This window comes from Chroicocephalus ridibundus, chromosome 1, assembly GCF_963924245.1.
Source record: "Chroicocephalus ridibundus chromosome 1, bChrRid1.1, whole genome shotgun sequence".
NCBI lineage: Eukaryota > Metazoa > Chordata > Aves > Charadriiformes > Laridae > Chroicocephalus > Chroicocephalus ridibundus.
In genome coordinates, this window is record NC_086284.1 from 121,998,052 (window position 1) to 122,026,007 (window position 27,956).

A 27,956-nucleotide genomic window follows, 5' to 3' on the forward strand; every position below is an offset into this window, starting at 1 on the left:
GACACTGTCAGATGACTTTTACTGGTGAATTACAATAGTTTGAGTATCATGTTCTGATATGGCACCCCATCTCATTCATTTCCTTTGAACTTAACTATCATTCAGCCTGTACAAATATTTGAGAAGTCCTTGTCTGTACCAGCCAGCCAGTCCTCCTCCTTTAATGAAACAGTTCATACTACTGGTCAGACTGCACAGGCAGACAGGGGATTTACCTTGGATCTTTACCAAGACCTTTAGCCCATCCAGTACTGTTTCATATGCAACCTGGTATTCTTGCCACCTCCAGTACCTTTAGATGTTTCAGTTTTACCGAAGTCCCTACACACTAACTGATGTTTTGATCACACAGTGATAACACTGTTAGTTGCATGCAGACACTGACTGTCCACATCTCAGCTTCTCCAACTTCAACAGTTCCTCTCTATCTCTTAATTTTACCAACTTCGAGAACTTAAAAGCAGTCATTTACTCTTCATGGCTCCACACTTGCTTATTAATGCTGTGAGACTGCCCTACCTGAACTGAAAGTATTAAGATAAAATAATTTCAAAGCTGAAAACGGATTCTCTCATTTGAATGCGCAAGCAGGGAAAGCATAACCTTCTTGTTCTAATGTTTTTGGTAAAACACCTTCCAGAGGGTCACATTTTTGGCCCTTTGAGTTCCAACACCCCCTGCTCCTTCACAGAAATGAGCTGCAGTATCTCTTAATTTTCCCCACCCATCCTTCACATCACCACACAGACCAGATTTCAAGGCCCAGTACTGCAAATGTATTTCAGTCCAAATTGTACAAGCTATTGCTTTATTTCAGATAACTATTAGATCCCAACATTTTTTCAAACAAAAATTTATCAGATTTACATTGTTTTCACTAACTCTCCAGTTTCAGACTATTGCAAGAATCTTATTTAAAACAGCAACATTTACCATTATCACTTAGCTTGTCAAAAAGCAGTTTGAAGAGTAAACAAAACGGCAGGGGGGAAGCCCTAAAACTCACAACTAGCATTAAAAGCCACAGAACTAGGCACTATCAAATATTGTCTGTGGTAACAGAAGTTGTTCACTAGTAATTCTTAGCCAAACTTCTCACTAACTGAAAAAGAGATACTGAGGAAATACAGGATCTTGAAAATATAATGACCTTCTTAACACAAAGTGCCTATGCTACAGAATGAGAGAGTAGTCTCCCTATTTCCAGCCTTATTATTTGTTGTAATGAATAGCCGATTTAGAGATTTTCTATATGGAACAGCCATGGACAAGTCTAATTACAAAAGCAATCCATTTTGTTACCTGCTATGGAACCATGGCCTGTTAACAGCACATCACTGGCAAGACAGAGATCACATTGCCACTTCTTAGCCACTTATTTTGCACCAGCGGTCAACCGTTTCCACAAGACAATAAAGCCAAACTGCAGAAAAGCAGAAAACCTGAAGTTTTTCCCTACATCAGCAAGTTATTCAGCTCATGGGTGTATCTGGCCTTAGCACACACTAACACAGGGAACTAACTAACACAGTTCCAATCAAGATCGGAGCAGAATAATAAGAACAACTCCATTTTGGTGACATCAAGTTGCTATGTCAGCAAAACTTCCCATGAAACACTCTTAAGGTCAGGCTAGGCCTTATTGTTAGGTCAGTTTAATTTTAGCTGACATCAGAAAGCTTAGACTCATTCTTCCAGCCCTCCCTCTCCTGCATGAGCACTCATCAGGTACCTAAGGGAGAGCCCAACCTACAAAACACTTATTTTCTTCCTGATCTAGCCTTCTCAATTGCTCATTCCCTGTTAAGTCAATCACAAGTGTCAATGCAACACAGGCAACAAGAGCACAGTCACATATTCTAGTGGCATTTAAAGATTTGTTTAGCTAGAGAATCAAATCACTTAAGGACACTGTAGAAAACAAGCCTGAAACCTCAACTTGAGGCTTTATAAAAATATATGCTTAAATTACCGGGAAGAAGTCGATGTGTGTCTTTTGAGTACAAGAGCACAATCAAATTACTGTGTCAAAAAAAAGATCAGAACCAAGGAATGGAAGACACTCAAGACTAAGTAGTACAAAATGCTTCAATACTAGCTTCCAATTAGAATTGTTAAGCAAGTACCTAGGAAAAAAACTGCATTTACATCAAAGAGATAGTATTATTACCTAGTGTTGTTCTCGCCTAAGGATCTGCTTTACCACATCCTCGCTTGAAGCAGAGTGCTAGTTTGTCAATGAAGTTTTTTGGGGAAGTGGTCTGGGAGCAGAAATAGGGCCTGAGGTTGGCTTCTATAAGCATTATGTTTACTAGACTCAGCTCAAGTAACCTTTTTTAATAGGGCATTTGCCTCTTAAAAAGCAAACCAGAGGTATATTTCCAGCTGGAAGGGAGCCTAAAGATCATCAAGTTCCAACCGCCTTCCACTAGACCAGGTTGCTCCAGACCCAATCCAACCTGGCCTTGGGTGGGGCAGCCATCCCTGGAAGTGCAACCCTTCTCTGTGCAACCTGTTCCAGCGCCTCACCACCCTCACAGTAATGAATTTCTTCCTATCTAAATCTCCCCTCTTCCAGTTTAAAAGCGTTACCCCTCACCGTATCGCTCCACTCCCTTCCAGTCTCTCCTGTAGGCCCCCTTTAGGTACTGGAAGGCTGCTATAAGGTCTCCCTGGAGCCTTCTCTTCTCCAGGCTGAACAATCCCAACTCTCTCAGCCTGTCCTCATAGGAGAGGTGCTCCAGCCCTCTGATCACCTTCATGGCCCTCCTCTGAACTTGCTCCAACAGGTCCATGTCCTTTTTATGTTGGGGGCTAAAATTCTTAAAGCCTTCTTCAGTGTTTATCACAACCATGTAACAGGCATGCAAAAGGCTACCAGAAAGCAAAAAATCTTGGTGAAATGAGGCGTAGCAATTGAACAGTCTGAAGCTGAGGCTACTGAAATCCTCTTAGATTTTCTATGCATTTGACAGCTATCTCAGGCTGCTTTTTCATTTTATCAATGTTCAAGGGACTCAGTCTTTTGAATCCAGAGGTCAACTTTACCTGATACTAAAAGGAAACAAGGAACATTACAACAACAATTTTTTAAATTATGACATATTGCTAGATTTCTCCTATTGCATTTATGTATCACTACCATGGCTTATGCACATTCATCATTTAAGTGAATCTATTAACTTCTGAATGTTAACTTTTTATACTACAAATGGACCAAGACTAGATTCCAGTCTTAACTTTATCTAACATGTAAGCAGCTTTCCTTTAGGTGACTATAGCCTACATGCTTACAAAGGCTATAGCAAGGGAAACATGGCTGCTAGTTGAAAATTGTAAGAAAAGGTTACACAAAGGTAAAATTTTTAAAGCAACCTAGAAGCTGACCACACCAGCCACAAGAACTGGTTGAGTTTGAGAATACAAGAAAAGGTCAGTCTCTTAGTTTCCGTACTGTCTCAAAAGTTAACTGTTGGTGAAGCAAGGGTTTTACTCAAAACATCAAGCTCAAGACAGACAAATTCTCACTTAAGTGCTATCATAGGATGTTCTGCAGAATTTTTAAGTACTTTGAACCTCCACCTGCTGCTCCTAAGAAGAGGCTCATCCTACTCAACTCCTTCATTCCCCACAGCTGATGGAAGGGAGAGTCAATTATCTTCCTTTAGGTGCTGAATCAACATGTATATTTAAATCTAGGAACACTGCTATTTGTGGGGAAGGCTACAGCTACCAGTCACAAGATACTATCCAGAGCGCACAGAGAAAAGATTCATACTGCCCGTTAAAAGGCCAGCTAATGCAATACTGGTCAAAATACTCTCATCCTAACACAGATGAGTCAAGATGACAAAGTATGCAAACCTCTATGGCACCACAATAAACACTTATTATCAGCAAGACAGATGTTTTCATCACAGAAAGCAAGGAAACAAAAAAGTATTTTACTCCAGTGCAACACGAAGTCAAAGAAAAAAAAGTAGTTAAACTCAGAGTTTAACATTAACATAGCTTGAGCCCAACTCAGAGTCATGAGTTAGAGGAACAGAGCTTTTTGAACTCAAGCATGGCTGCGACCCACTATTCTTATTTCACAATGCTGCTTTCTTCACACATTAACTGGTGCTTCTGGTCTAGTTTCACTGCCTCCACATAGAAACTGTGCCCCTGCATACTCTGCTTCCTACCATGCTGCACAGACCTTTAGTATCAAGCAGCAGGAAACTTACAATCTAAGACACTAGAGGAAAGTTTAAAAAAAGGTTAGACTCATGATTCAAATTGAATTGTGAAGGACACACTTAGAAAGCCAATTTTATAAGGTTAAAGCTTTACATTTAACTCAACAAGAATGTTTATGAAGTCCCATGAACTTTAAAACTTCATCTGGAATTTCAACTTAAACTATATTAGCATCAGCATCTGTTTTACATGCCCTTATATTATGATCATCTATGTACGTTAACACATAGCAAATTAAGACATTTGTGTTTATCCTGATACTAAGCATTCAGATGTTTACCAGACATGTTGAACTAATAAGTGAAGCAAGCTATGCAGCAGCTGGGAAGTTCTTCTGCAATGAATATTCCAACCTCTGTTTAACCAGACAAACCTCCCAATCCTACACCCTTTAAAAGGAACCAAGTGAGACAACAAGGTACTCTTTTTCCAACAAATAGGTCATGCTCAAAAGCAGGACTGGAGCAGAATATCTCATCCTTAGTCCCACTTCCTCAAAAAATTAGTAGTAAGAGTAAACAAGTAATTCAAAAGTTATCTACAGAAACATACACCACTTCCTCTCCCTAAACACCACAAAGTGCTCCACATTTCCATTTAAATAAATTTAAATCCCCAAGTACCAGAAGCAATAAGTACAAATACACAAAAAGAAATGCAAGAGAGATCAAGAAAAGCGGTTATTCATGCAACTCAAACCTTCGACTGGAACATTTCTTAAAGAACTCCAGACGATCTTCAAAATGTTTTTAAACACAAAAGATGAGTCAGTAGTTCTGACAAAACAGGAAAAGGTTAAAGTCCTCCCATGTGGCATCCAGTTTAAAGACATAACCAAAATATCTAACAGATGCAGTGGGAGGTCAAAAGGAGCATTGCACCTCTGTTCAGAATCTTAGCGGGGCTGCCAGCTAAGTGCAGTAGAGACAGAAAAACAAGTGAAGTTACATATAACAAATCTTTCCCAGTCAGCTTGAAAGAGCTTCAAGTTCTCATGGGTGCAAATTAGAATAGTAGTCAGCAGGAACAAGTATAAGTAGGAGAAACAGGATATTAAGTAGTTGGTTACAGAGCAAAGACTGTTCCAAAAATTACAGCAAGTATATGGTGATTATGTTTAAAGAATTCAAAGTGCCACTCTAGGATACGCTAATATAGAAGTAAACTCTGCTCCAGCCAGTATCTGTGAGGCTTCATCTGGAGTTGTTGAGCTTGAACATCATACTTCAGATATTAGCCACCTAGAGGATCCGAAAGGAAACTAAGTGTGCTCAGAGGCCTAGAAAACATGACCTACAAGGAAGGACTGGAAGAACTCAAAGAAGGCAACCCAATAAAGGTCCTGAAGTACTTACACTGCAAAAAGAGAATGCCTGCATTGATGAATATGCTTGTGGAGGTTAGAAAGGTGATAAACTAAAGCAAGAAAAAAAAAAAACAACCACCACAAAACCAAGCAACAGCAAAACCCACTGAAATCAAGAAAACCTCATATGCTACAGAAAGTTAATTCCTCAAATGAACACCCTGGTCAAACTAGTAAACTTTCACAACCTTTAGAAAGGTTTGATGTTTAATTATAAAAAAAAAAAAAAACAAGCACCCAAACTAACCTAAGCTGATCCTGCTCTGGGGTAGAGACATGATCTGTTGTTCAAGCATTTTGCCAGCCTAATTACTATAAGATTACTAACAGACATTTTTAGTAAAGTAATAATCTGGTCTTCCTTCAAATTCTTGTTAGCTGATATAACACACATGCTGATGGACTTAATTACAAGCTCTCCTTTCATGAGCTTATTTGCAACAATCCATTCCATACACTTATACCACTTACTCTCATGACCATTTGGTTCACCCAGACCTCACTACTCCAAGAAGATTTCAAAACTATATTGGTTTTAGAAGTCTTCCCATCCCCAGTCCTCTTTCTAGCTAACTGTTGATTCACATTTTTTCCACCTGTTTCAAGACTATCCTCACTTGCTTTGCAAATCAAGGAACTAAGAGTTATATATAAAGGAATTACCTAAAACAGAAAGAAGAAATTAACTCAGCAGACATCTAGGATGGCCAATTCATTTCATTTTTAATGCTCAGTTAGTAGCACTTCAAAAAAATAATTATGAAACCAAATGTTCTGTATTCAAGAGCACCAGTGCTTTTATCCAGCACATATTAAGACAGAGTACTTTCAACTACTTATTTCATCCTCAGGTCTACTGCATTTGGAGTTTAACTTGGAATGTTATGTTCAATCTGTTCAATTAGAGAACTGTTTTCTCACCAAATGTTTTTCGCCATTTGCTGCTTCTATTTGTATCCTTTCCAGATAATCTTTTCAGTAAAGGTTTTCTTCTTCATCAGAGGGACAGCCAGCTTCCCAGCAGGTAATGAGTCTTCTCTATTACTTATTTCTTGTATTCTGATCCACAAGCAGATATTCAGCTTTTGTCATATTTTTTTTTTTAAATCTTAACTCTTCAGAGCTGCACACATGAATCCACATGAAACCTCTATTAGAACCAGTTTGTCCTCAAGTGAGTCACTGTGACATATCCAAATCACTCCTTGGAGTCTAGTTTTCTCATTCTCAACCACAAATAAGACTTGGAGAAACAACAGACAGCCTTCAGCTTTGAGAAAAGTAACTCATTCTGAGTATGTTCATTAATAAGTTGTTATAAGCTGATGTTTAGACACATGTTTAGTGTTGCTTGCTGAAAATTTATTTTAAAAGTTACATTTCTTCATTTATTTGCAGGGCTATGAATTCAAGGTGATGACAGAAATTCCACTCAGGAGATACAGAGTAACACCTAATCAGTCAGCTAGTGCTTCAGGCTTTTCTGCCTTCTATAAATCAAGTAGACAGAATTTCATTTGCTTTGAAGTCAGTCCCATCACCTACTAACAACTGCCTTTCATGACACAAACAGACAACTACGTACATTACACAAGAATTGACATTTTCTGGACATTAGTTCATTCTTCGAATGAAATTCAATTGAAACCTTTTGGTTTCAATTCTAGTATGCTCTTCAGGGCTAAGTCTAGAAGTTACAAAACTGGCATTACTATGTTTTTAAGTTCAAAGCAGATGCCAACATAATATCAAGACAGAGGACATGCTTCAAAAGAATACACTAGCTAGTTCATACCTTCTATGTGCAGCTGCCTTCATGCAAGACCTCTGGCAAAGACAGTCATCTTCCCTCTTAAGAACATAAAACTGAGAAGACAATACAGTTTCCAGTCCACAGTCCAAACTTCAGAGATAAGCATGAGACATTCAAGCTGCTATAAATCACCATTATTCTACCACATTCAGAACTGCACATGAGATGCCCAGCTGTGCCAGTGAAGAACAATCCAGTAGAGGCAAGGCTTACTGGAGGATTTTCCTTCAGGTGAGAGCAGCACTTAGGGCAAAGACACACCTGACTTCAGCAGGATTGCCTATACAATTGACTGTATGGATGAAAAGAAGGCATCAAAAGATTGATATCTGACTACAAAATAGATGTGTGACCTGAATATTTTACATACATTACTGTAAACTGGGGCAGGGTGGGCTAGTCACTGATACCATCTCTGTAGCCTCACCTTTCAATAACTCTTAGATAAAATGCTTCAGTAAGGGAAGATGCTTTGATCAACATGGCAGTTCTAGATTGAAATTCCTTCCCTGCGCCCCACATTACTTCCCCATCACCTGGAAACCTAATGGCATAACTTGTCATAATAAGGATTTGTGCTCCCACCAAGGAAAAAATTACCAAGACTAGTCACATGCAAAAATAGAGGCAATAACATGCACGGAGGCATTTTTTCAGGACAAACATTTAGTCCTAGTACTTTCAGCTGTCCCAAGCCTGATCTGACCTATCAGCTTAGCCCTCAGCTGATTTTTAAGTACTGATCCATTTCCTGTTGACTTCACAACCTTTCTGCATCCACAGCATCCTCTGAGAAGGAGTGCCAGCAATCTTGCCAGTAGTTCTAAAAACACTTTCTTTGCTTGCAACTTGCCTCCTTTTAGCTTCTTTTGATGAGCACATGCTTCTTGCCCTGTAAGAGTGTATACATACACATTGTTGACATCACCCATGATTTCAGATTCCACCATATTCCTCCCTCTATTCTCCTTCTCCCAAGAAATTGTCTCTTTTCTCAACTGAGAAATCTTAGCTGACTTCACATAGAAGCCCACTTTCATACTTTTGATCCTTGCTGCCTTCCTCTGAACCTACTTCAACCCTAAGGTGTTTTTTTGGGTGGTTTTTTTTTTTTTGTTTGCTTTTAAGATCCTGGGACCAAAACCGAACAGAGTATTGGAAGAACAGGCAAGCAACCTAATTACACATTAGCACGGTATATTTTCTTTTTGTTCTCCAGCACTTGATTTGCCCACTACACCCTTTTGAAGTAACACAGAAAATAACAGTGCATGGAACTGACCATCACATACCCATGGCCTTGTTTCCAGGTATACAAACAGTCAGCTCAGAGGCAATAATATATATATGCTCTCACACACATATATATATGAAGTTTACTCCTCCCCTCCGTAAAGGGGGCCTCATGGGTATCAGTGAACATTTACCTACACTTCAGCTTGTTTCATTATTCACTCACTCAGTTTCATAAGGTCCTCTATAACTCTAATTCATCTTTATTCCAACTTGCTATCAGCAACAAGTAGTTATGTTTAATTAGGGCATCTCATATTCCAGGAAATGCAATTGACAAGGTTCTACTACCCTCCAGCACCACCCAGAACTATAGCTTCCACTATATGAATTCTCTCCAGAAAAAGGTCCTAGCAAGACCACAGTGACTGCTAACTGAAGGTTTGGGCAGTTAAATACCCTCCCATACTTCCCTCCAGACTCCAAATGTCTCTATTACTTATTTGGAAAGGGAATTTAATGCTTTCAAAACACCTGCCAGCATTTTATTTATTTTTTTTTTAGAGTAAGAGAAAAATTAGGGGTGGGGGGTTGGGCACTAAACATCACAGAAGTCTGAAGAGTTAGTACACATCACTCCTGCTTCATTTCAAAATCTGAGATATCAACAACATAGCAGCATGGCCTCTTCCACTTAGCCACAAACTTGCAAAAATGAGGGTTGGTATTCCAGGAGACACACATGAAGTACAACAGATTCCCTTCCAATTTATACAGTTGTCATTTCTTCATAATGCATTTCTCACTGGCAAAGGCACACAAGATCTAAGATTTAGATAATAATGATTTCACATAGGTAAGAGGCAAGGGACCTCTAGAGGCCACCCAGTCCTGCTCAAAGTAGGTCCAATTGTATCAGACTGCTTGGAGACTCATCCAGTCAAGTTTTGACTACTGCCATAGAATGAGATTGATTCCTTAACCACCTTGGGCACCTGCTCCAGTGTCTGATCTTTCTCACAGGGAAGTATTTTTTCCTTGCATTGACTCTGAATTTCCCACACTCCATCTTGTTCCTATTCCCTCGTGCTGCATCTCTGAAGAAAGCTTTGCTCCACCTTCTTGACATGCTCCCATCAGGCAGCAATAAAGTCTCCTTCCCCTCAGCCTTCCCTTCTCCATGCTGATCTTGCAACCCATCCTTACACACCCTGTGCTCCAGCCCCCAACCAACATAGTGGCCCACCACTGGGCTTGCTCCAGTACCTCAGTGTCTCTCTGGTACCGGGGAGCCCCAAACTGGAAGCAGTGTTCCAATGCAAAGCAGAGGTGAAGGATCCCTTCCCTCAACCTGCTGTCACGCTTAACAGAGCCCAGGACAAGATCATCTTCCTTTGCTGCAAGGGCAAACAGCTTGATACATGTTCAATTTGTTGTTCACCAGGACCCCATATCTGTGCCTGCCAAGCTGCCTTCCAGCCCACTGGACCACAGCTCAGGCTGTTGCATTGGGTTATTTCAGTACAGACGTGGGACTTCACACTTGCCATTGCTGAACTCCATAACATTCCACCCAGCCTGTTTCTCCAGCACATTCAAGTCCCTCAAAGTAGCAGTCCTGCCTCCTAGTGTATCAGCTGTACTCGTTTGGTATAACAAACGAACTTACTGAGTGCACTATATCCTGACAAAGACATGAAACTATACTTGCCACAGTATCAGTTGACAATTAGCCAACAGTTGGCCTCTGTACAACTGAATTCCATCCTTCAAGATGCTCCCAACCACCTATTTTTGCCCTTTATGTGCCTGGAGAAGGCCTAGAGGAGGATTTGCTCCATAATCTCTCCAGGGACTTAGGCAAACCTGACCAGGCTGTAGTTCCCTGGTTACTCCTTTCTTGCAGATGGGTATGAGGTCTGCCTTCTTCCACTCATCAGGAACCTCCTTCCAGTCACTATGACTTTTCAAAGGCGACAGAACATGAGATCAGCCAACACACTCAGCACTCTCAGAACCATCTTTTTTCATCCATGGTTTTGAATATATCCAATGGTTTAAGTACTCTCAAACTGTATCTTTCTTTTCTGCTGGTTATGCTCCATCACACAGATTCTCCTAGTAGACTCAAGGAACTGGGAAGCCACAGGGCAGACTTCACCAGTGAAAATCAAAGCAAACACTGGATATTGTACATATCTTCTTCTATGTCCTTCCTCACTAGGTGCCCTGCCCCACTCAGCAGTGGGCACACATTTTCTTTAGTTTTTCTTTTGCTGGCAGTGTAGTTACAGCAGCCTTTCCTGTCACTCTTAACATCCCTTACTTGTTCCAGCTGCAGCTGAGCTTGAGCTTTCCCAGTTGTATACCTACTGTCTCAGATACTGTCTCTATGTTCCTCCTCCTTCAACCTTCTGTAGACTTCCTTTGTGCATTTGAGGCTCAGTGAGGAATTCCCTGTTCTTCCATGCTGATCTTCTGGACTTCCTGCACATCGCATGGAACATTTATTGTAGTTTGAAGAGATCTCTTTGAAGATCAGTCAGCTGTCCTCAGCTTATTTGCCCACCAGAACAGTTTCCCCATGAGAACATTACAAGCAGATCCCCAAAAAAGGTGAAGTCTTTTCTTCTACAATCCAGGGTTAAGATTCTAATATCAGTCCTAACCACTCTTCTCAGTATTTCAAACTCCACTGCTACATCTTCAATCCGTTCCTCTTTGTTTATGCATAACAGATCAAGTAGGGAATCTTCCTTTGTCAGCCCATGATCACCTGCATCAACAAGTTGTCTTTAACACACTCCAGATATCTCCTGGATGGTTTGTGTCCAGCCCTATCGTTCCAGTATTGACAAGCCGAAATGATGGCCATTTAAAGGTGTGTCATACTGAAAAGCAGTGCACATTTAAATTCTTATTAAACTTAACTAAGAATGAAGTTTTAAGCACAAATAACATCTCCTGACTTAGACTCACTTAAAAAAACCCGCATAGGGTATTTACGCTATTTTGGGGGGAACAAGACCAATGGAAAAATACTGTTATATTAACATGTTTATTCCTACATTAACATTAATTAATATATTAACATGTTTATTAATTGTCTTTAATAGGATGTTACTTTTGCATAGGAAGATTAAAGCAAAAATTTATGTCAAGCAGAAATGGATGTTGCTCCAACTTTAAATGGAGAAAGGAACATGGCACACCCAGAGATCGCTCAATGCATTTGGTGTTGCCAGTGTACACAGTCCTTACAGAAAGCTCTGGGATAAGCTAGGAAAAAAATTCTGTGCAAGTAAAAACTCTGAATTTCTTGAAATAAGCACCCAGGTATCGGGATTTTGCAAGGGTTGCTTTTCGTGAAATTAATTTTAAGGAAGAATTTGAAATTCTGCTAAGCATACAGCAACAGTTGTAAGCATTCAGCATTCCCTGTCCCCACAACTGTACCTCCTACACTGAAATTAGAAAACTATTAGGTCAGGAACACTGACATGTGTCATGTCCTATGCGAAGGAACAAGACCGTAAATCCCAAGGAAAGCCCCTGTCCCCTTAAACTGGGCACTCCTCTACTTTTTATAACTTGTCTTCCCATGTACCACCTACTCTAGGAAGAACTGATGTCTGCAGGAGGAGAAGGGAGGTTGTACTTTGCACTACATAAAGTAGCGAAGTCTCTTAAGTTCAGGAAGACAGCTAAACATTAACCCCACAGTTTCAATTACTTGTAAAGTTTGAATGTTACCTGTCAATGTTTAACAACTGCAGCCATATTATAAAATATAAAATGAACATATTTTGTCAGGAGCAGCAAATCATAAAATATGATGCCTAAATCTCAGCTGTCCATGACAAGATCTGATGAGATAACACTCACATTACAAAGTTATACAGATGCCTGCTGCCCCCTGCATTGCTGGCTTTTTTTGTTTTTAGCTCTTAAGGCCACCCTCCACTACAAGCTATTCCAGCAAGTTAACCCTTTTTGTCCAGGAACTGCATCAGGACAGTAAGCCTAGGTAACTGAACAGCTAAGCATATTAATGCTGTGTAATAGCTGCTCTATTTACTGACAAACTACATTTTCAGTATTTGTCACACTGCCACTCAGCTCTGTGCTGTAAGGGACTGGTTTTACTGGCTACTTACTGAAGTAACAGAAGACATGCAGGCAAGTCTTTCTTTAAGCTTTCTAAAAGCTATTACTTACATTAGGAGGTAACAATGGGATCCAATTTTAAAGTAAGGCTTTAGCAGTCAAATTTCTTTATCCTAAATCTTGTTTCAGACTTTACTTAGGCATTTTAATCTTAATAGAAAAAGACTTACAACCACTTCTACTTTTCTTCCAGGGACAGCAACTATAGTATACTAGCTCCTGCCTAGCCATGCACAAAATGAGGGTCATTTAGACTGAAAGGGACTTCTGGAGGTTATCCAATCTGATCCCCAACTGAAAGCAGGGCCAACTTTGAAGGCGGATCAGGTTGCTCAGGGTCATACCATAGCCAGGTTCTGAATATTTTCAAGTACAGAGATTCCACAACCTGTTTCAGTGCTTCATTCTCCATGTAGGAAAAAATATTGCTAACACTTTATTAGAATTTCCCGTGTTGTAGCTTGTGTCTGTTACCTTTTATCCTTTCCCTGTGCGTATCTAAGGAGAGCCTGTCTTCATTTTCTCTCTCACCTCCTATCAAACAGTCAGAGACAGCAATTAGGCTCTCCCACTTTAGACGACTTTTTTTTTTTTGAAAGCCAAAAAAATTCACTTCTCAGCCCCTCTTAATACATCACCTGCTGCCAACTTCCATTATTTTAGTGGCCTTCCACAGATACCTAAGCATCTGCCTCGTATTTGGAAGCACAAAACTGGGCACAGTATCCAGATGCAGTCTCACGAGCTCCAAATAGCAGAGACGAATTGCTTGCTTCAACTGGCTGACCATGTCCAATAGTTCTTCACCTTCTACACCACAAAGGCACACATTGACCCATAAGGGCCCCTAGGTTCTCTCCTGTAAAGCTGCTTTTCACCCATTAGCACCACTTCTATGCTGCTGCCTGGGGTCATTCTGCCCCAGAAAGACTTGCTATTTGCTTTTGTTGAGTTTCATGAGGTTTCTGCCAGCTATTTCTCCAGCCCACATTCGCCCCACCCAATTAGCCCTAATCTCCAGCATACTAATTACCCCTCACAATCTGATAGCATCCATAAACTTGCTGAAAGTACAATACTGACCTGGAAGAGGGTTTGAAATGCAGGCAAACTGCCCCTGCACAGATCCTTTAAGACACACCACCAGTAAAAGCCTCCAGGTGGACTTCGTACAGCTGATCACAACCTCCAGCAGTACACACAATTTTTCACCTACTTAGTAATCCACTTACCATGTCTCAAAAACACAAAACCATATCTCACCAGTTTGGCTACAAGGACATTTTTAGGAAACCTTGTTAAAAGCCTCTCAAGCTTAATAACACTCACTGTTCCTCCTTTGTCCACAGTCTTGTCCTATGTGCTTAACAGCAATCAATTCAGGACCTCTTTTCAGAGAAGTCTCAAACTGTGGAGACACCCCAACTCCTTTTCCTCACTTACTTCAGTTTTTACCTTATTTGCAGCCACATCAATTTATCACACCTAAGCCATGCGTCTTGAATTGTGGAAAACACAGCTGTAGAGTAGCTCTCAAAACACGTCATCAAGGGAACTTTGACTAACAGTTCCATAGTCCTCACCTCTTTCTGTAAGGCAGAACACTCTCAGCAGAATCTTTAAAAGACCTTACACGAAGCTTACACAAAACTATCAGTTGACAATTGATTACATTCTGATTTGTCATAAGGTAATGTGTTATTGAATGTTATGTGAAAACACTGATGCATCATCTGTGACAATTAATCCGGTTATAGTTAAAAACCTTACTGTTTTGTAGTAATTGAACTTAACAGTTATCTTATACATATAGAATCATGGAATAGTTTGGGTTGGAAGGGACCTTAAATATCATCTAGTTCCAACTCCCTGCCATGTAAGTTACACATCAGAGGTAGTTCAAGCCTCTACACCACAAACTGCTGAAACACTGCTATGCAGAACTTGGTATACTTCTTCCTAAACAGGATATCCTGGATAAAGGGGTATATTGCACTTGCTAATTACCGGAGGTAGGCTATTTTATGCTACCTCAGCTACCAACAACACATGGAAACTTTCAACAGGATGCACTTAAATCTCCTAAGTGATTAATGCTATGGTCACAGTCATCAAATTCTCATGGTTGATTTCTTTAGATCTATAGTGCCTCTTTAAATGTTAAAGTACCTTAATGAAATCATAACATTGCTTCAAAAGACAAACTTTCTTGAAACAGAAGTCAAAAGTGCATTGAAGTGTTTAACACGCAAAAGTAGCATCGCTGGTGAAGGGCCAAGCAGTGCGTTTTTATAATGCAAATAGTATCAATCTTTACAAATATGTTAAAAAATGGAACTAAGCTTAACAGCTCTTGATCTTTGCGTCTCCAACCTCTAATAACCATCTTTAGCAGAGTTGACTAAGTATAGTTTTATTGTGGCAAGGGCCAATAGACAATGTAGGAGAAATTAAAGGAATTTTGGGGAAAAAAAATCCTCAAGTAAAAAGTTTGGCCCCTCAATTACTTTTATTATGAAGAAGTTCCTTGAGTTTGATGTAGTTTAACTTAAGCTTGACTAAACTTACTATTGTTCTACCAGATTATGTACACTGAAAAGAAATTAAGTAAAACTAGTTACTCATTTTGAATGTAATCTCAACTTTTTCACACCTTATCTCCAGCATCCCTTCATCCAATAGGCTGTTCTTAAGAGTGCTTGTCCCAGCAATAATTAGTTTTCAGCTTAACCACACACAGCATGAGTGGTACTGCAAGTAAAAAAGCAGCAACAGAAGTGGGCAAAGAATGCCCACACAAGACAGGATTAAGAAAAATTTAAATCAAAGACTAATTTGTAATCTTCTAGCTCAAGGGCTAGTGAAAATAACAGATCCATAAGTAACTACAAATTCATCAGGCTAGCTCAGTTTGTTTCTTCCACTCATCTGTACATATATCAACTGCAGAGACCTGTTTGACTAGCCTTTACTCACCTTTTAGCAAGTAAGTTTTTTTGGCAGGAGATTGCCATTTCAATGGCTTCAAATTCTGCACGCGCCACTGCATTACAGTGATAGCACTAGCACCTTTTAAGTATTTAGAACAACAGTTACTTAAGGAAAACATTCTGTTCTGTTCAAACTAATCCCAGGAAGATACTAAGAACAAGTTTAAAACCTATCATGTTATACCAGCCTTGACTAATAGAAAAGGAGAAAACAACGATCCCCTGTAGACATACAAAGGTATCTTAAATGCCAGATAATGAAAATCTGATGGGGGGGCGGTGGTGGAAATCAGCAAGAGACATCTACTGCTGCAGGTAATCCTAGTACACCGGTCACAACGAGCTACACTTGACTAGCCTTCACATTGAAAATGCAAAAACATGCTATTTTAAGGCATTACAAAAATTGCTTTTCCTTCTGTACACTACTTGAAAAATGAAGCAAAAGATAATGAACAGAAGAATGCAGTATGATTAAAGAGGACCGTCTGGAAGCTTGTTACTTTTCACTACCTGAACTAATAGTGACCTTCTTGACAACATGCTGATGTTAAACTTTACCTGCTCAGTCCCCCACACTTCGGAACACACAGGTAAGAGGATAGAGGACAGAGACTGAAGTTTCCAGACTTTGAAAGTTTTTTTTACTTTTGCTGCTAATTTTGTTCTATTGGTAATTCATGGACAGAAAGACCAATTTTTGAGTTCACATTCGAAACAGTCCCAAGTCTAAAAGTTAATTACCTGAAAAGAATCAGAAGAAGAATAACTCCCAAAGCATTCATCTACTACTGGATAACAAAAAAGTCTGGTGTTTTTACTATGACTTGTAATTCATTGTGCTATGCCTCAAAGCTCTTCACCACGAGCCTGCGTACTAAATTCTGTAGTAAGCAACAAACAGCATTTCCAAAACCCAGATAAATAGTGGCCATAAGCCTCCTCAAGAATCTTACTCAGACATACCTACACTTCATTTTAACCCACTATTTTACACATTCACTGTCTTTTCACATCCAGGGGAGTAAGACAAGCTCCCACCTAACAGTTTTTTCTTATCTCCTCACTTTATAGACAGAAACACAATAATCATGTTCCCTGACACTGTCTTTATTGCACATCTCACTGTTTCATTGCTTCTCATCTATCTCCTTGTATTTTATACTCATTCAGCTGTTCACATCTTTTCTTTCTTAGCTATTCTTGGGATTTCTTCCCATACTTATATGATAGATAATCTTTTCTAGGGAATTCATCTGCTTTCTAACCAGGAATAGAGAATACCATTAACGACTCCTTTACCTCTAACAAGAAAGCTTGATCAACCTATCTCATACCTAATCCAATAACTCATCATCTTCTCCATCCTCTCAATAAAAGCACATTACTGCATTTCAAATAGTTGATCTCTGAGGCACTGAATACAACTATCCTTCAAATGAGTACTTTTCAAAAATCTTGTTTTAGATAGACCAACTCCACCAAAAAAAACACGCATCCAAAACTCTACATTGAACCATAGAATGGTTTGGGTTACGATCATCCACCTCTTCAAACAACAATAACAAAAACCAACACCACCAAATAATAAAAGTTAAATAATTACGCCTATAGCTACTCTTTATACAACTAAGAAAATCTGGCCATTCAGTTAGTATCCAATTATCAGGTCCCTAAGAAAATTCCTCACAGGAACTCCTGCATTAGTATCTATATACTAGTCAGTATAGCAGCCATCCGGTTAAGAAAAGTGTTCAAATAATCCTGATTAAATACAACACATCCATTCAAACTTGGAAACAAGAAGTCCAGATACAAACAAACAGTGCTAGAGCAAAGTAATCTGTCATCACAGAGCTCATTTTTAAGAGGCAACATACCAGGACTTCACAGCAAGCAGGCAACACAAGCAATCTCAGTGCTTTCACTTCTTAGCAGACTTATCTAACCAATCTGTAGCCATACGTTCTGATAAAGAAATCTGTTTGGACAAGCTGCATTCAACCACAGGACAGCTGGTCAAGCTACCTCCACAGCAACAATCTGGTGTAACACAGGATGGAAAGTAATGCTCTTCAAGTTTATTGCTCTTCAACAGATAACTGAATCAATATTAAAAAAGGATAACATTTACTAATAGCACTGCAGGTAGCTGGCACTTAAGATTACCTTCTACCAGTTCGCATACCAGGTTTTGTATTTCTCTTACCCTACTTCCATTCACTACTGATTTGTTTCTTAAAAAAAAATAAAAAAATTGAGATTTAGACTTTTGATTCTAGAGCTTTAACTCAATTTTTCTTTGAGTTCCACAAATGCTACTCATTAGCCCCACACACTGCTAACTGAAGCAACACACCCCCAATTCCTTTTCCCAGCAGATACACCTGTGATTTTGCATACTTTAAAAGCTCTACCACCAGCACCTGAAGGGTAATTGGCTGGTACAGATGCTCTGTAAAGGCAACATATTTTTGCTTCTCCTGCAACAGAACAGTCCTTTGTTTCCCCAATATCATCCTGGGAGCAATACTACTAGTGGAAAAGAGAACCTAGATTTGACCATATTTCTAAACAGGATATTTGACTCTGTAACCTTACAAGAAATAAATCTTGATAGAGCCTTCTTTCGTTCAATATCAAACAATCTACTTATTCCATGACAGATTAAGCTATTTAAGGAAGCGAGAGAAACACATTGTTTAAATCAAGAAACTATTCAACCTTTATGTAGCATAAGTGCCTAAACAATCATCACAATTATTTTATAACACTCAAAGCATTCAGATCTTAACAACTTAAATAACATTACATTTCACTTCCATATATATGTGAGTTCTTGCACACCAGCAGCCAAAACATTAGTTGGCATCCTCACTTTTCATTCATCCTAAAATGTATGATTACTGTAACCTGCTTTCTCCCTATGTGTGCAAGTTTTATAATTTTTTTGCTTCTTTCAAAGCACCTTCTACTATTTCCATGCAATGCTACAGATAAATTGAATTTGTCTTGTCTAATATTTAAATAGTTCAGTCAAGAATTATAAGCCTATACAATATATTTTATTAGATTTTTAGCATCTACATTTTGTTATTTTGTATTTATTTTACATGAGCACCACAGTTTAACAGTCATCTCGAACACGACAGACCTACCGCAATGAAAAAGAACTAAGAACTGTTCCAAACCTGCACACCATGTATTATATTGAGTTATCCTGAAGTATGGGCTTAGTGATCTTCTGGCTTCATTCTTTTTGCTGATTATCAAACAATCCAGGTTTAACTCTCCCTTTATTTGAAACTACTCTGTTATTTCCACCTGTGTAGTTACTCTGTTTCTTCACACAACAGTTTGATACACTGCCCTACCTACTACGTAATTCACCAACATTTCATTATCTCCAACTTTTTAAATATCTTCTATAGTATTCCTACTCCTCTCACTATTGTCATATTGGCTCAACTAATGTCTACTTAAAAGTGTACTTCTCTCCACACCATTTTCAAAAAATAAATGCATATTCAGACATGAATGTCTACATTATCACCATTGCCTTTTACACATGATGAGTAAAAAAAATTCATTCTGTTGTCTTTTTGAACACTCAACTACACTTTCCCATTTCAAAGGTAGTAACCTGGTCTGCTTTGATGTCATATTTTTGCAATGACCTAACCTGAAAACCATAAAAAAAAGTTTCTAGTCAAATAGGCTGTTTTGGTCAATAGTTACTTTGGATTTCCTTTTTTTAATTTGCAACTCCATGTTTGAATGTTGCACACCGTATACTTATCTTTACCCACATCTTTATAATCCAACCCTTCCAGCTCCACTACAGTCTGTAGTTCTGTACTCCAGGCTGCTTTTAAGAAAAAAAAACCCATGCAATGGAAATTAAAAAAACATATACCCGACAAACACTTATGTTTCTAGCCTTACTGAGAAGCTTAACACAATCAATAATTCACATTGGAATCCATGAAAAATGCATCTTGTACATTTTTCCTTTCTATTCACCTCACTTTACAATTTTGCTTAGTTTTTAACTCACGCTTACATTCCAACAAACTTTGCACAAAACTTATCACCTTGTGCAAACTAATGAGGCAATGAAATCATGAGGAATTCATTATTTAGTAGCACACAGGTCCTCATACACAGCATAGCTGAAAAATATTTGCCACAAGGCATACTAAGTTATTTTATAGATTAAAGGCTATAACAATGTTCCTTATGGATGCCATACATCTCCGCTAGTTCACAGATACACTAAACTTGATCATGTTAGTTTAGTACATACTTCATTGCATGACGCACTGTTTGACTGAGAAGTGGAAGAATTACTTGTATATGTAAGCTGAACCCAATACTCTCACTTTCCTAAGAGCAGCAGTATTTATTAAAGCAGGTTTATTTTTATTCAAAAGTACACAAGTTGCTGTTATTTCATATTCCACATATATTTCCTCTCTTCCTTCCCCCTTCAATTTTTGGGTTGAGTGTTGGTGTTTTCTTTGGTAATATTTCTCTGAGGAATTATAGACCAAATAAATCATCATTTCCAGCTCTCAGTCAAAATGACTGCATAAAAACTGATTTGATTTTATACTGAAGTTTTTCTACCAGGGCTTTTTCTGTGTGTGTGTGTGGTGCTATTTTCAATTCTTCCTTTTGCTAGCATTATCAGAGTTGACCAACTACTAGGAAGTATGCTGATTAAAAGTAGTCAGCAGTTTTGGGTTCTGTCAACACCAAATCATGCTCAAAATGTATTTACCAGCACTCTTAAAAGCTACAATCATTACATTGTTTTCCCTTCACACTCACCTTTGACAGTTACAGAGGTCAGGAAAACAATTGTGAGAAATTTCAGGGGCAAAGTAGTAACGTAAAAACTTAGATAGTGACCAAAAACCATCTTCCCACACTTCTTACCTCACAGTCCAAAAGTCACACTAGTAGTTTAAGTTTCCCCTCTTATCCACACACTTTGCTTCAAAACTTTGTGCTTGAAAAAGAACATTATTTCAACACAACATTCCCACTTCCATTGTGGCAAATGTCCTGAAGCATTACCAGTACAGTTCACATCTCGAATCTGGGAAGACTGACATCTGAATCACACTCATCAAGACTAAAATAGTAAGGCACACCATGGCTCGGTACACGGATGCTCTTAACTTCATTGTTACTATTATCTTCAGATTTACACGTTAAAAATAGCTTGGCAAGGCCATATCAAGTCTGCAACTTCACCTTTTTAATCGCAAAAGAGCAGAACCCCCCCTGAACAGAGGGAGGGGAAAAAAACAGCTAGTACAAGAAGTTTGCCAACCCTATGAAAACTAAGCCTTCAAGCCTTAAGGTTTTGAAATGTGTTGCCTTCTTAATATTGAAAAAGTCGATGTACCACAAATAAAGCCAAATACTGTCTAGTAAGTGTTTGCTATTAACTAAGCTCTCCAAAGTTTTATGTGTTGGAAATTAGACTGTTGGATGTATTTTAAAGAGGAGAACAGACAGGTCTTTAATACTTTTTAAAACATTCAGCCAAGTAGCTCTAGAGAACACACATGCAAGAAGTCAACAGATCTTGTCTCAGTTATTTCAACAGCAACTTAAGTTTAATAGCTGACGATCTATTAAAAAAAATAAGAAAGCCGTCAATTTAGAGACTTAATCCTGTGGCCAGGACATACTCTATGCAACACAGAAAAATTTCTGCAGAAGGAATTCAACTTTTAGACCGCTTCTTTAACATACAGTTAATCTTCTCTAAAGAAGCATCGCAGTAATCTCTGGCTAGGGAGACAGTCACCTAGTCCCGCAGAACTCTTGTGCTAAGTGTTGCAGTTCCTATTCAGCTTCACTAGGACCAAATCTGTCCTCTGAACAAAATTTATGTCAGCACACTAGCTCTCAGTAAATTGAGACAGTAACAGGTTCACCATCAAAACAAGGAATGATGGCAAACTACTCTTCCTCCTCCGAAATAAACCCCAGGTACATGAAGGCCCACCCTTCTGTCTTTCCCGTAGTTGCCTTTCTTTAGGGACAGCTAGAATGTATGCAATTTAACGGGGGGGGGGGGGGGGGGGGTTCAGCAAATGCATGTGTTTTAAGCTTAAATTAGTAACAATCATCTTTTCTGAAAGCTACATCATTGCCAGAGGGGGGAGACTATTACATACAAGAGCACAATCTTACAGCAGCAGTGCCTCAACTCCCTCCCTGAAAAAGGATTTCTCAGATACAACTCCTTTATGGTGGTATGGCTTGCAAGTTCCTTGGTATTTTTATCACATGAACCTCCAGAGACTACCTCCTCTAACTTGTTCAAGAGGGAAAGGACACGGTATATCCTATAATAAAATATCCTTGCCAACTATTCATTACTGCATTGGGAATACAACAGCAGGATGATGGCTTTCGATGTGTTCTTGCCCAAGTCCACTTTTTTTCCCCCCCTCATCTTCCGCTGCTGTAAAAATGACACTACACACACGGCATTGCATGCAGTAAAAAAAAAAAAAAAAAAGAAAGAAACACCACTAAAATCCCGCTCTGATTTAGTTTCCAACTGCTACGTCGCTTCCTTTTTTTCCACAAGAAAACGCACGGGTGGGTGGTGGTGGTGCTGGTATTTCCCTACGAGGGGTCGGTCACACGAAGCCTGCGGTGTCCCCGCACGGCAGTGCCCCCAGCAGCAGCTGCTCAGGATCAGGGTGATGCAGAGCACACAAACCCACTCTCCCAAAAAGAGACCGGCGACCTAAAACCATAAGCCTACCGCAACCAGCACCGATTTCACCCTAATTCAGGGGAAACAACGACGCAAGCCAGCAGCACCAGAAGCAAAGAGCGAAGTACGCCCGGAGAACACCAAGACCCACCCTTCTGTCCTTCCCGATGGCTAGAGACGGGGGTGGGGGAGGGATGGGGGTGGAAACAGCCGCGAATTTCCGCAAACAAGCGAAAACCCGCCGTTCAGGACGGGAATTACGGCGGATAACCTGCCGCCCGCCGGGGGTGGGTGGAGGGGAAAGCCTCAGCCCCGCCACCGGCGGTCAAACTTCCCCCGCCCCGGGCTGCGGCCGCCCCGAGAAACTTGGCGGAGGCGCGCGGCGGGGCGGCTCCCGCCACCGGACCCTCCGCGCGAGTAACGGTCCCCGCCGCGGCCAACGAACCCAACGGCCGGCGCAACGGCCCTCCCCGCCCCCGCCGCGGCCTCCCGGGACGGCCGGCACCCGCTCCGGCCGGCGGCCTCCAGGCGTCTGCGCGTCCCGGCGGCGGCGCTAGCGGGGGGTAGGGGGATTCTCGGGATCGAGGCGGGGGAAACTGCCCAGGGCTCTCCTGGGATTCGGCTCCCCCTCGTTCCCAGGGGAAGCTCCCGCGATCCCGGCCGCCTCCCACCCCGCCTTCCCATCGGCAGGGAGGCCGGCGGGCAGGCGACCGCCACCCCACCCCGCCCCGCCGGGCGCGCACACAAAGTTTCCCCCAACTCGGCCGAGTCCCCCGGCGTTGCCGGGGCTCGGGTTTCTCTCCTCCTCCACCCGCCCCCTCGCCCTGCCCCGGCCGCCAACGGGAAAAAGTTTCACTTACTGCAGCAGAAGCGAGAGAAAACCAGCCCCAGCAGCCCCAGCCCCGGCGGCACCGCCGAGCGGAACCGCCGCTGCTGCTGCTGCCTCCGCCGCTGCCACCACCACCACCAGCGGGGGGAAGCACCGCCGCCGGCCGCTGGAAAAAGTTCCCGGCGGGAGTGAGGAGCCGGCGAAGGGGAGAAACCAGCGGCAGCCTCCGCAGCGGCTTCAGCCCCTGCCATGCTCCGGGCTCGGCTCCCAGTCGCCGCCGCTACGACGCCCGCCCGTCTCCCGCTCCCCGACCAGCCGCCGCCGCCCCGCACCGGGTGCGTGTGTCACTGAGCGGGGAGGCGCTGCGCGCCGCTCCCCGCCCTCCTCAGAGCGGGCCACACCACCCCGCCGCGGGGAGGGGGGGACAGCGAAGCGTGCGCCGTGCGCGTCTTCCTCGACCCCCGCCCTACCCACCCCCCTTCTTCCACCCGCCCCGGAGCGAGTCGCCTCCTCCCCCCGCCTCTCCCGGCCCGCTCTGTGGACTCGCAGACGCGCCCCGCGGGGGGGTTCCCCTTGGCAACGCGGGCGGTGCGGGGAGCTGGTGGGAGGGGGTACCTCAGTGTCCTCCCCTCGGGGGACGGGGGGCTGTTGGTACGTCCCGCCCCGCCCCCCTCTCCCCGCCCCGCCACCGCCCCCGGCGTGGTCGGGGGCGCCGCGCGCCCTGCCGGCCCGGCCCGGCTGCCTGCCCGCCCCCGCTCCCGCCTCCGGCCCCGCCGGCCGCAGCCGCCTCTCCCAGGGAAGGGAGGCTCCGCCACGCGTCCTCCCGGCCGCTGCCCGGCGCACGCCGGCCGCGGGCTCCGCTGAGGCAGTGGGGAAGCTGGTGGGAGAGGGGAGCGGGGCGGCCGGGCCGGACGGCGGCCGCCCCGCGGCCTGGGGATCGGTCAGCAGCGTGACCCCCGCGGGGTGGCGGGGGACTGGCCGCAGCCGGCTTCGCCAGGCGCCGGGCGCGGTCACTGGCGTTCCCGTTCGGGGAGAGTCCGGGAGGGATGCCTGGAGCGGCGGGGGCCGGCCGGCACGCTGGCCTCCACGGGGGTGGCCGCCCGGATCCTGCTCTGGGCCGCTGGCGCCATTCGGCCCCGTGGTTTTACCGACAGCAAACTTTGCCGCCGTTGCCCCCTCGTCCCTTACTCTGCCGTTGGCGAACCCCTCGAGAGGGGCATGTAACGCCCCAGCCGGTCACCACCCAGGTGCCGGGCAGGGGCACCGGCATCCACCCCGCCTCCCGGCGTGGCTGGTGCGGGCGTCCCGGCAGCCTGCCGGAGGGGAGCGGGAAGCGCAGGGGTAGGAGAAGATGCGGGCCCCATCCTAAGCCCCGCAAGAGGCGGACACATCCGAATGCCGGCGCTGACAGAACCGAGGTGTCCGAAACCGTCTGTGAGCAGTGCGAGCCCTGGGCAGAAACCACCGAGGAATACCAAATATGGCCCGGTGCGGCCCTGGCAGAGGGGCCTGCGGGGTCCGGGGGGCGGCTGGGGGGGGTTCTGTCACGCTAACGCCTTGCAGGCATTCTTGGCTGTGGCACAGCACATAGCTTTGCTCTGGGTAAGGCTGTCACCCGGGAGGGCAGAGCCGCTCCGCCGGGAGCGATGGTGCCCCAGACACAGGCAGAGACCGATGCCGAGAGCAAGGCGGGTGGGCAAGGCGGCCGCGCTGCAGGTGAAGAGGGGATTTGGGTGGGCAAGGCAGCCGCGCTGCAGGTGAAGAGGGGATTCGTGCCTCTGCCCGACGTCCCAGCTAAGGGCTGTCTCAGAATTAGAGCACGCTTGTAACCAGGTCACAAAATTAAAGCTGACTTTTTTTAGGAAATGACAGTTTCTTTGCTGCATCTCAGCACCAATCTGAACCTCAATGTTGTGGGCACAGTGTCAATGGATGTATCCTCAAATCAGATTTTTGACAGCATAATACAGAAGCTGGAAAGAATCACGTTTTGACTCTTGCTGCTTTACAATCTAGGTGTGCTTTTTCATTTCAGGTGCACTATCCTTGCAAAACTTCAACGAAAATACTGAATAGCTGTCTATACCATACCTGCTGCTGAGACATCTACTGGGAGCAGGTTTCATATGAGCCCCACGTTTTCTGCAAAATAGGGTAATACTTGATAATTTCCTTCAATGGTGGGCATGAACAGCAGTTTGTCTCAAAGCTACGCATGGATAAGTTTATCAGATGCTCACAATAGTATGTTCATCCGGTCTTCAGCTACACTGAATGTTTGCCAATTAACTGGCCTCATTAATTTGTAACTGTGAAACAAAACAGAATTCAACAGAAGAGTTACTAGGGGCAAAGTGCTAGCCATGATGGACATTCAACGTTCATGAACATTTTGCTATGTGAAGCAACATAACTGAGAGGACTCTTAAAGTTTTGTGAAATCAATGTAATTCCGTAAGTCTAATCCTCAGCTAGTACAAAACTGTTCTCATGCCAATTTGCTCAGGGGTTGGGGCTCAGGATTGCTCAGGTGGTTCACAGGATCTTGTCCAAAAGTGCATAAACAGATTTATATGACGCTTTGTTTAAAGGAAAAAAAGAGGTTTTCCCACTCTGCTGATACTTTTGAAGCCTGCTTCTTTACTCTGTTGTTAGACTCTTTGTCGTTTTGATTCTGTGGAAACCAATATATTCCACCATGGCAATAAACCTGGATAAATATAATACTGACTTAATCATTATAGCCCAATTTTAGTTATGCTAAGAGCCTTTTTACTCAGGAAAATTGATGAGCATAATTGTAGTAAAATAATTTATACTGGTATGGCTTTGCTGATGTAACATTCCAGGTAGATGTTTTAATTGGGTGTAATTATTCCATTTCCCTGTACAGATGAGTCCTATATAGATAAATCCCCCTTTGTAGTTAACAGTCGAAGCAAATTACATCTCATAATTACATTTACACCGAGTTTAAGGCACTCCTAGGATGGGCAGGAAATATAATGGGGCCATAGAGTAATTGAGAGTGCAACCCTTAAAATCCTATTTGTGACAACTATAATCAAATTGTCATCTGCTATAATATTTTAATTTCTTCTCATTCCAAGACAACAAAAGGTATTAAGTCTGTTTAAAATAAAATGTTTTGAAAGTCTAGCACCAAAATATGTACATCGATTCATGCAGGCTAAGGAAACAAATGCAGTTTGTCATATTTAAACAGAACTGTGCCCAGTCTGTAGGTAACATCTTCCAGTGCCAGATTCAGCACTGTTGTAATCAGGCATCCTGGGGACTCTGTGATACAAAAGGAAATTTGACTTCATGATATCAAGGCTAAATTTGGCTCCCCAATGCTTAGAACACTCCTGAAGGCATATGATGCTCCAAACAATTAATCTTGCATAATGTTGAATAAATGCGTATAGGACACACTGGCTCAGTTCTTGTAAATCCGTTGTTACTGGCATATTTTTTCCATAAAAAGATGGTTTTCCACAGTTGGCAGCAGTCCTGGTCAAAAGCATCTTTGAGCTGTAGAAATACAAAAGACTGTACTTTATTTCCAGTCCGTATCTTCCTTTCTTTCTGGCCATTGTCCACCCACCTGCCCTTCCCCCTCCTGAAAAAACAGCCCTTACCCTTAATTTAGACCCGGGTGTTTGGCAAGCGTTTACTTCTCCCTTCTTAACCCTTTTGGTCATTTGAAAACAAAGTCCTGAAGCAGTGTGAAATTAACTTATATGCATAACATTTGAAGTGACGGCACAAATTCCCGCTGGAATGAAGGGCTATTCAGTTCAGTGGGAATCGGCAAATAGATCTGTAGCAGAACAATGTGCTTTTTCTGAAAACTCTCGCTTCCATTCGAATGGATGGGACGGGGCCTCCCTGGCGATGCTTGCGCACCACCACCCGTTATGACCCTTTAAAATAAAACCACACCAAACGAACCCCAAACAAAACCAGCCTTTCTTTTTCCACGCGCTTCCAGCTAGATGAGATATTAGCCTGTTATTATACAGAGTTTCTGCGGTTTGCTAACAGGTGGTTGCGTTTCCACAGCGAGTGACATCGTTGCTGCGGCGTTCCTGCAGCTGAAGTTGGAATTTGCCTCAGCAAAACTGCAACCAGAGTTGCTGTTTTCCATGCTGTATGGAGAAAGGTGCCTGTCCAATTCCTCCTTGAGAAACGCATGCAAAAGCATCCCTGTAGGCTGTGCGGCGGGCATGATTGACAGTGGTTCCGTCAGGACCAAAGAACGTGGGCTGCATATTTATGTGCGTGCATCCCCTCTCCCAGCAGTGGACTCGGTGCTCTGATCGTTGATGGTCATGTTTGTGAAGGGCTCAGGCAACACCCCACAATGCACAGAGTTTGGCTTATCGCTGGTAAATTATGGTTTTCATAGTGTTGGATACACTTAGGCGTTTGGGGCGAGGCGGGGAAGGATGATCTGTAACCATGACCGTCGTCAAGAAATGACTAAGATTAAGAATATATTGTAAAGTTGGATTATTCTCATGTTTCCCAGCTCTTTGCATACAGTATAATGCAAAATGATC

General features: G+C 42.6%; 1 protein-coding gene across 3 annotated transcripts in view; it reads right to left on the reverse strand.

The window, feature by feature from the left end:
* The window catches only part of NECTIN3 (nectin cell adhesion molecule 3), a 70,459-nt gene extending 46,698 nt beyond the window's left edge, over positions 1-23,761 (reverse strand). For all 3 annotated transcript variants that reach the window (XM_063349155.1, XM_063349148.1, XM_063349164.1), the window contains exon 1: positions 23,420-23,761. In XM_063349155.1, coding sequence (XP_063205225.1) covers positions 23,420-23,639 — 220 coding nt within the window. In that variant the 5' untranslated portion in view covers positions 23,640-23,761. The remainder of the gene's footprint in view (positions 1-23,419) is intronic.
* Between the last annotated feature and the right edge of the window lie 4,195 nt (positions 23,762-27,956).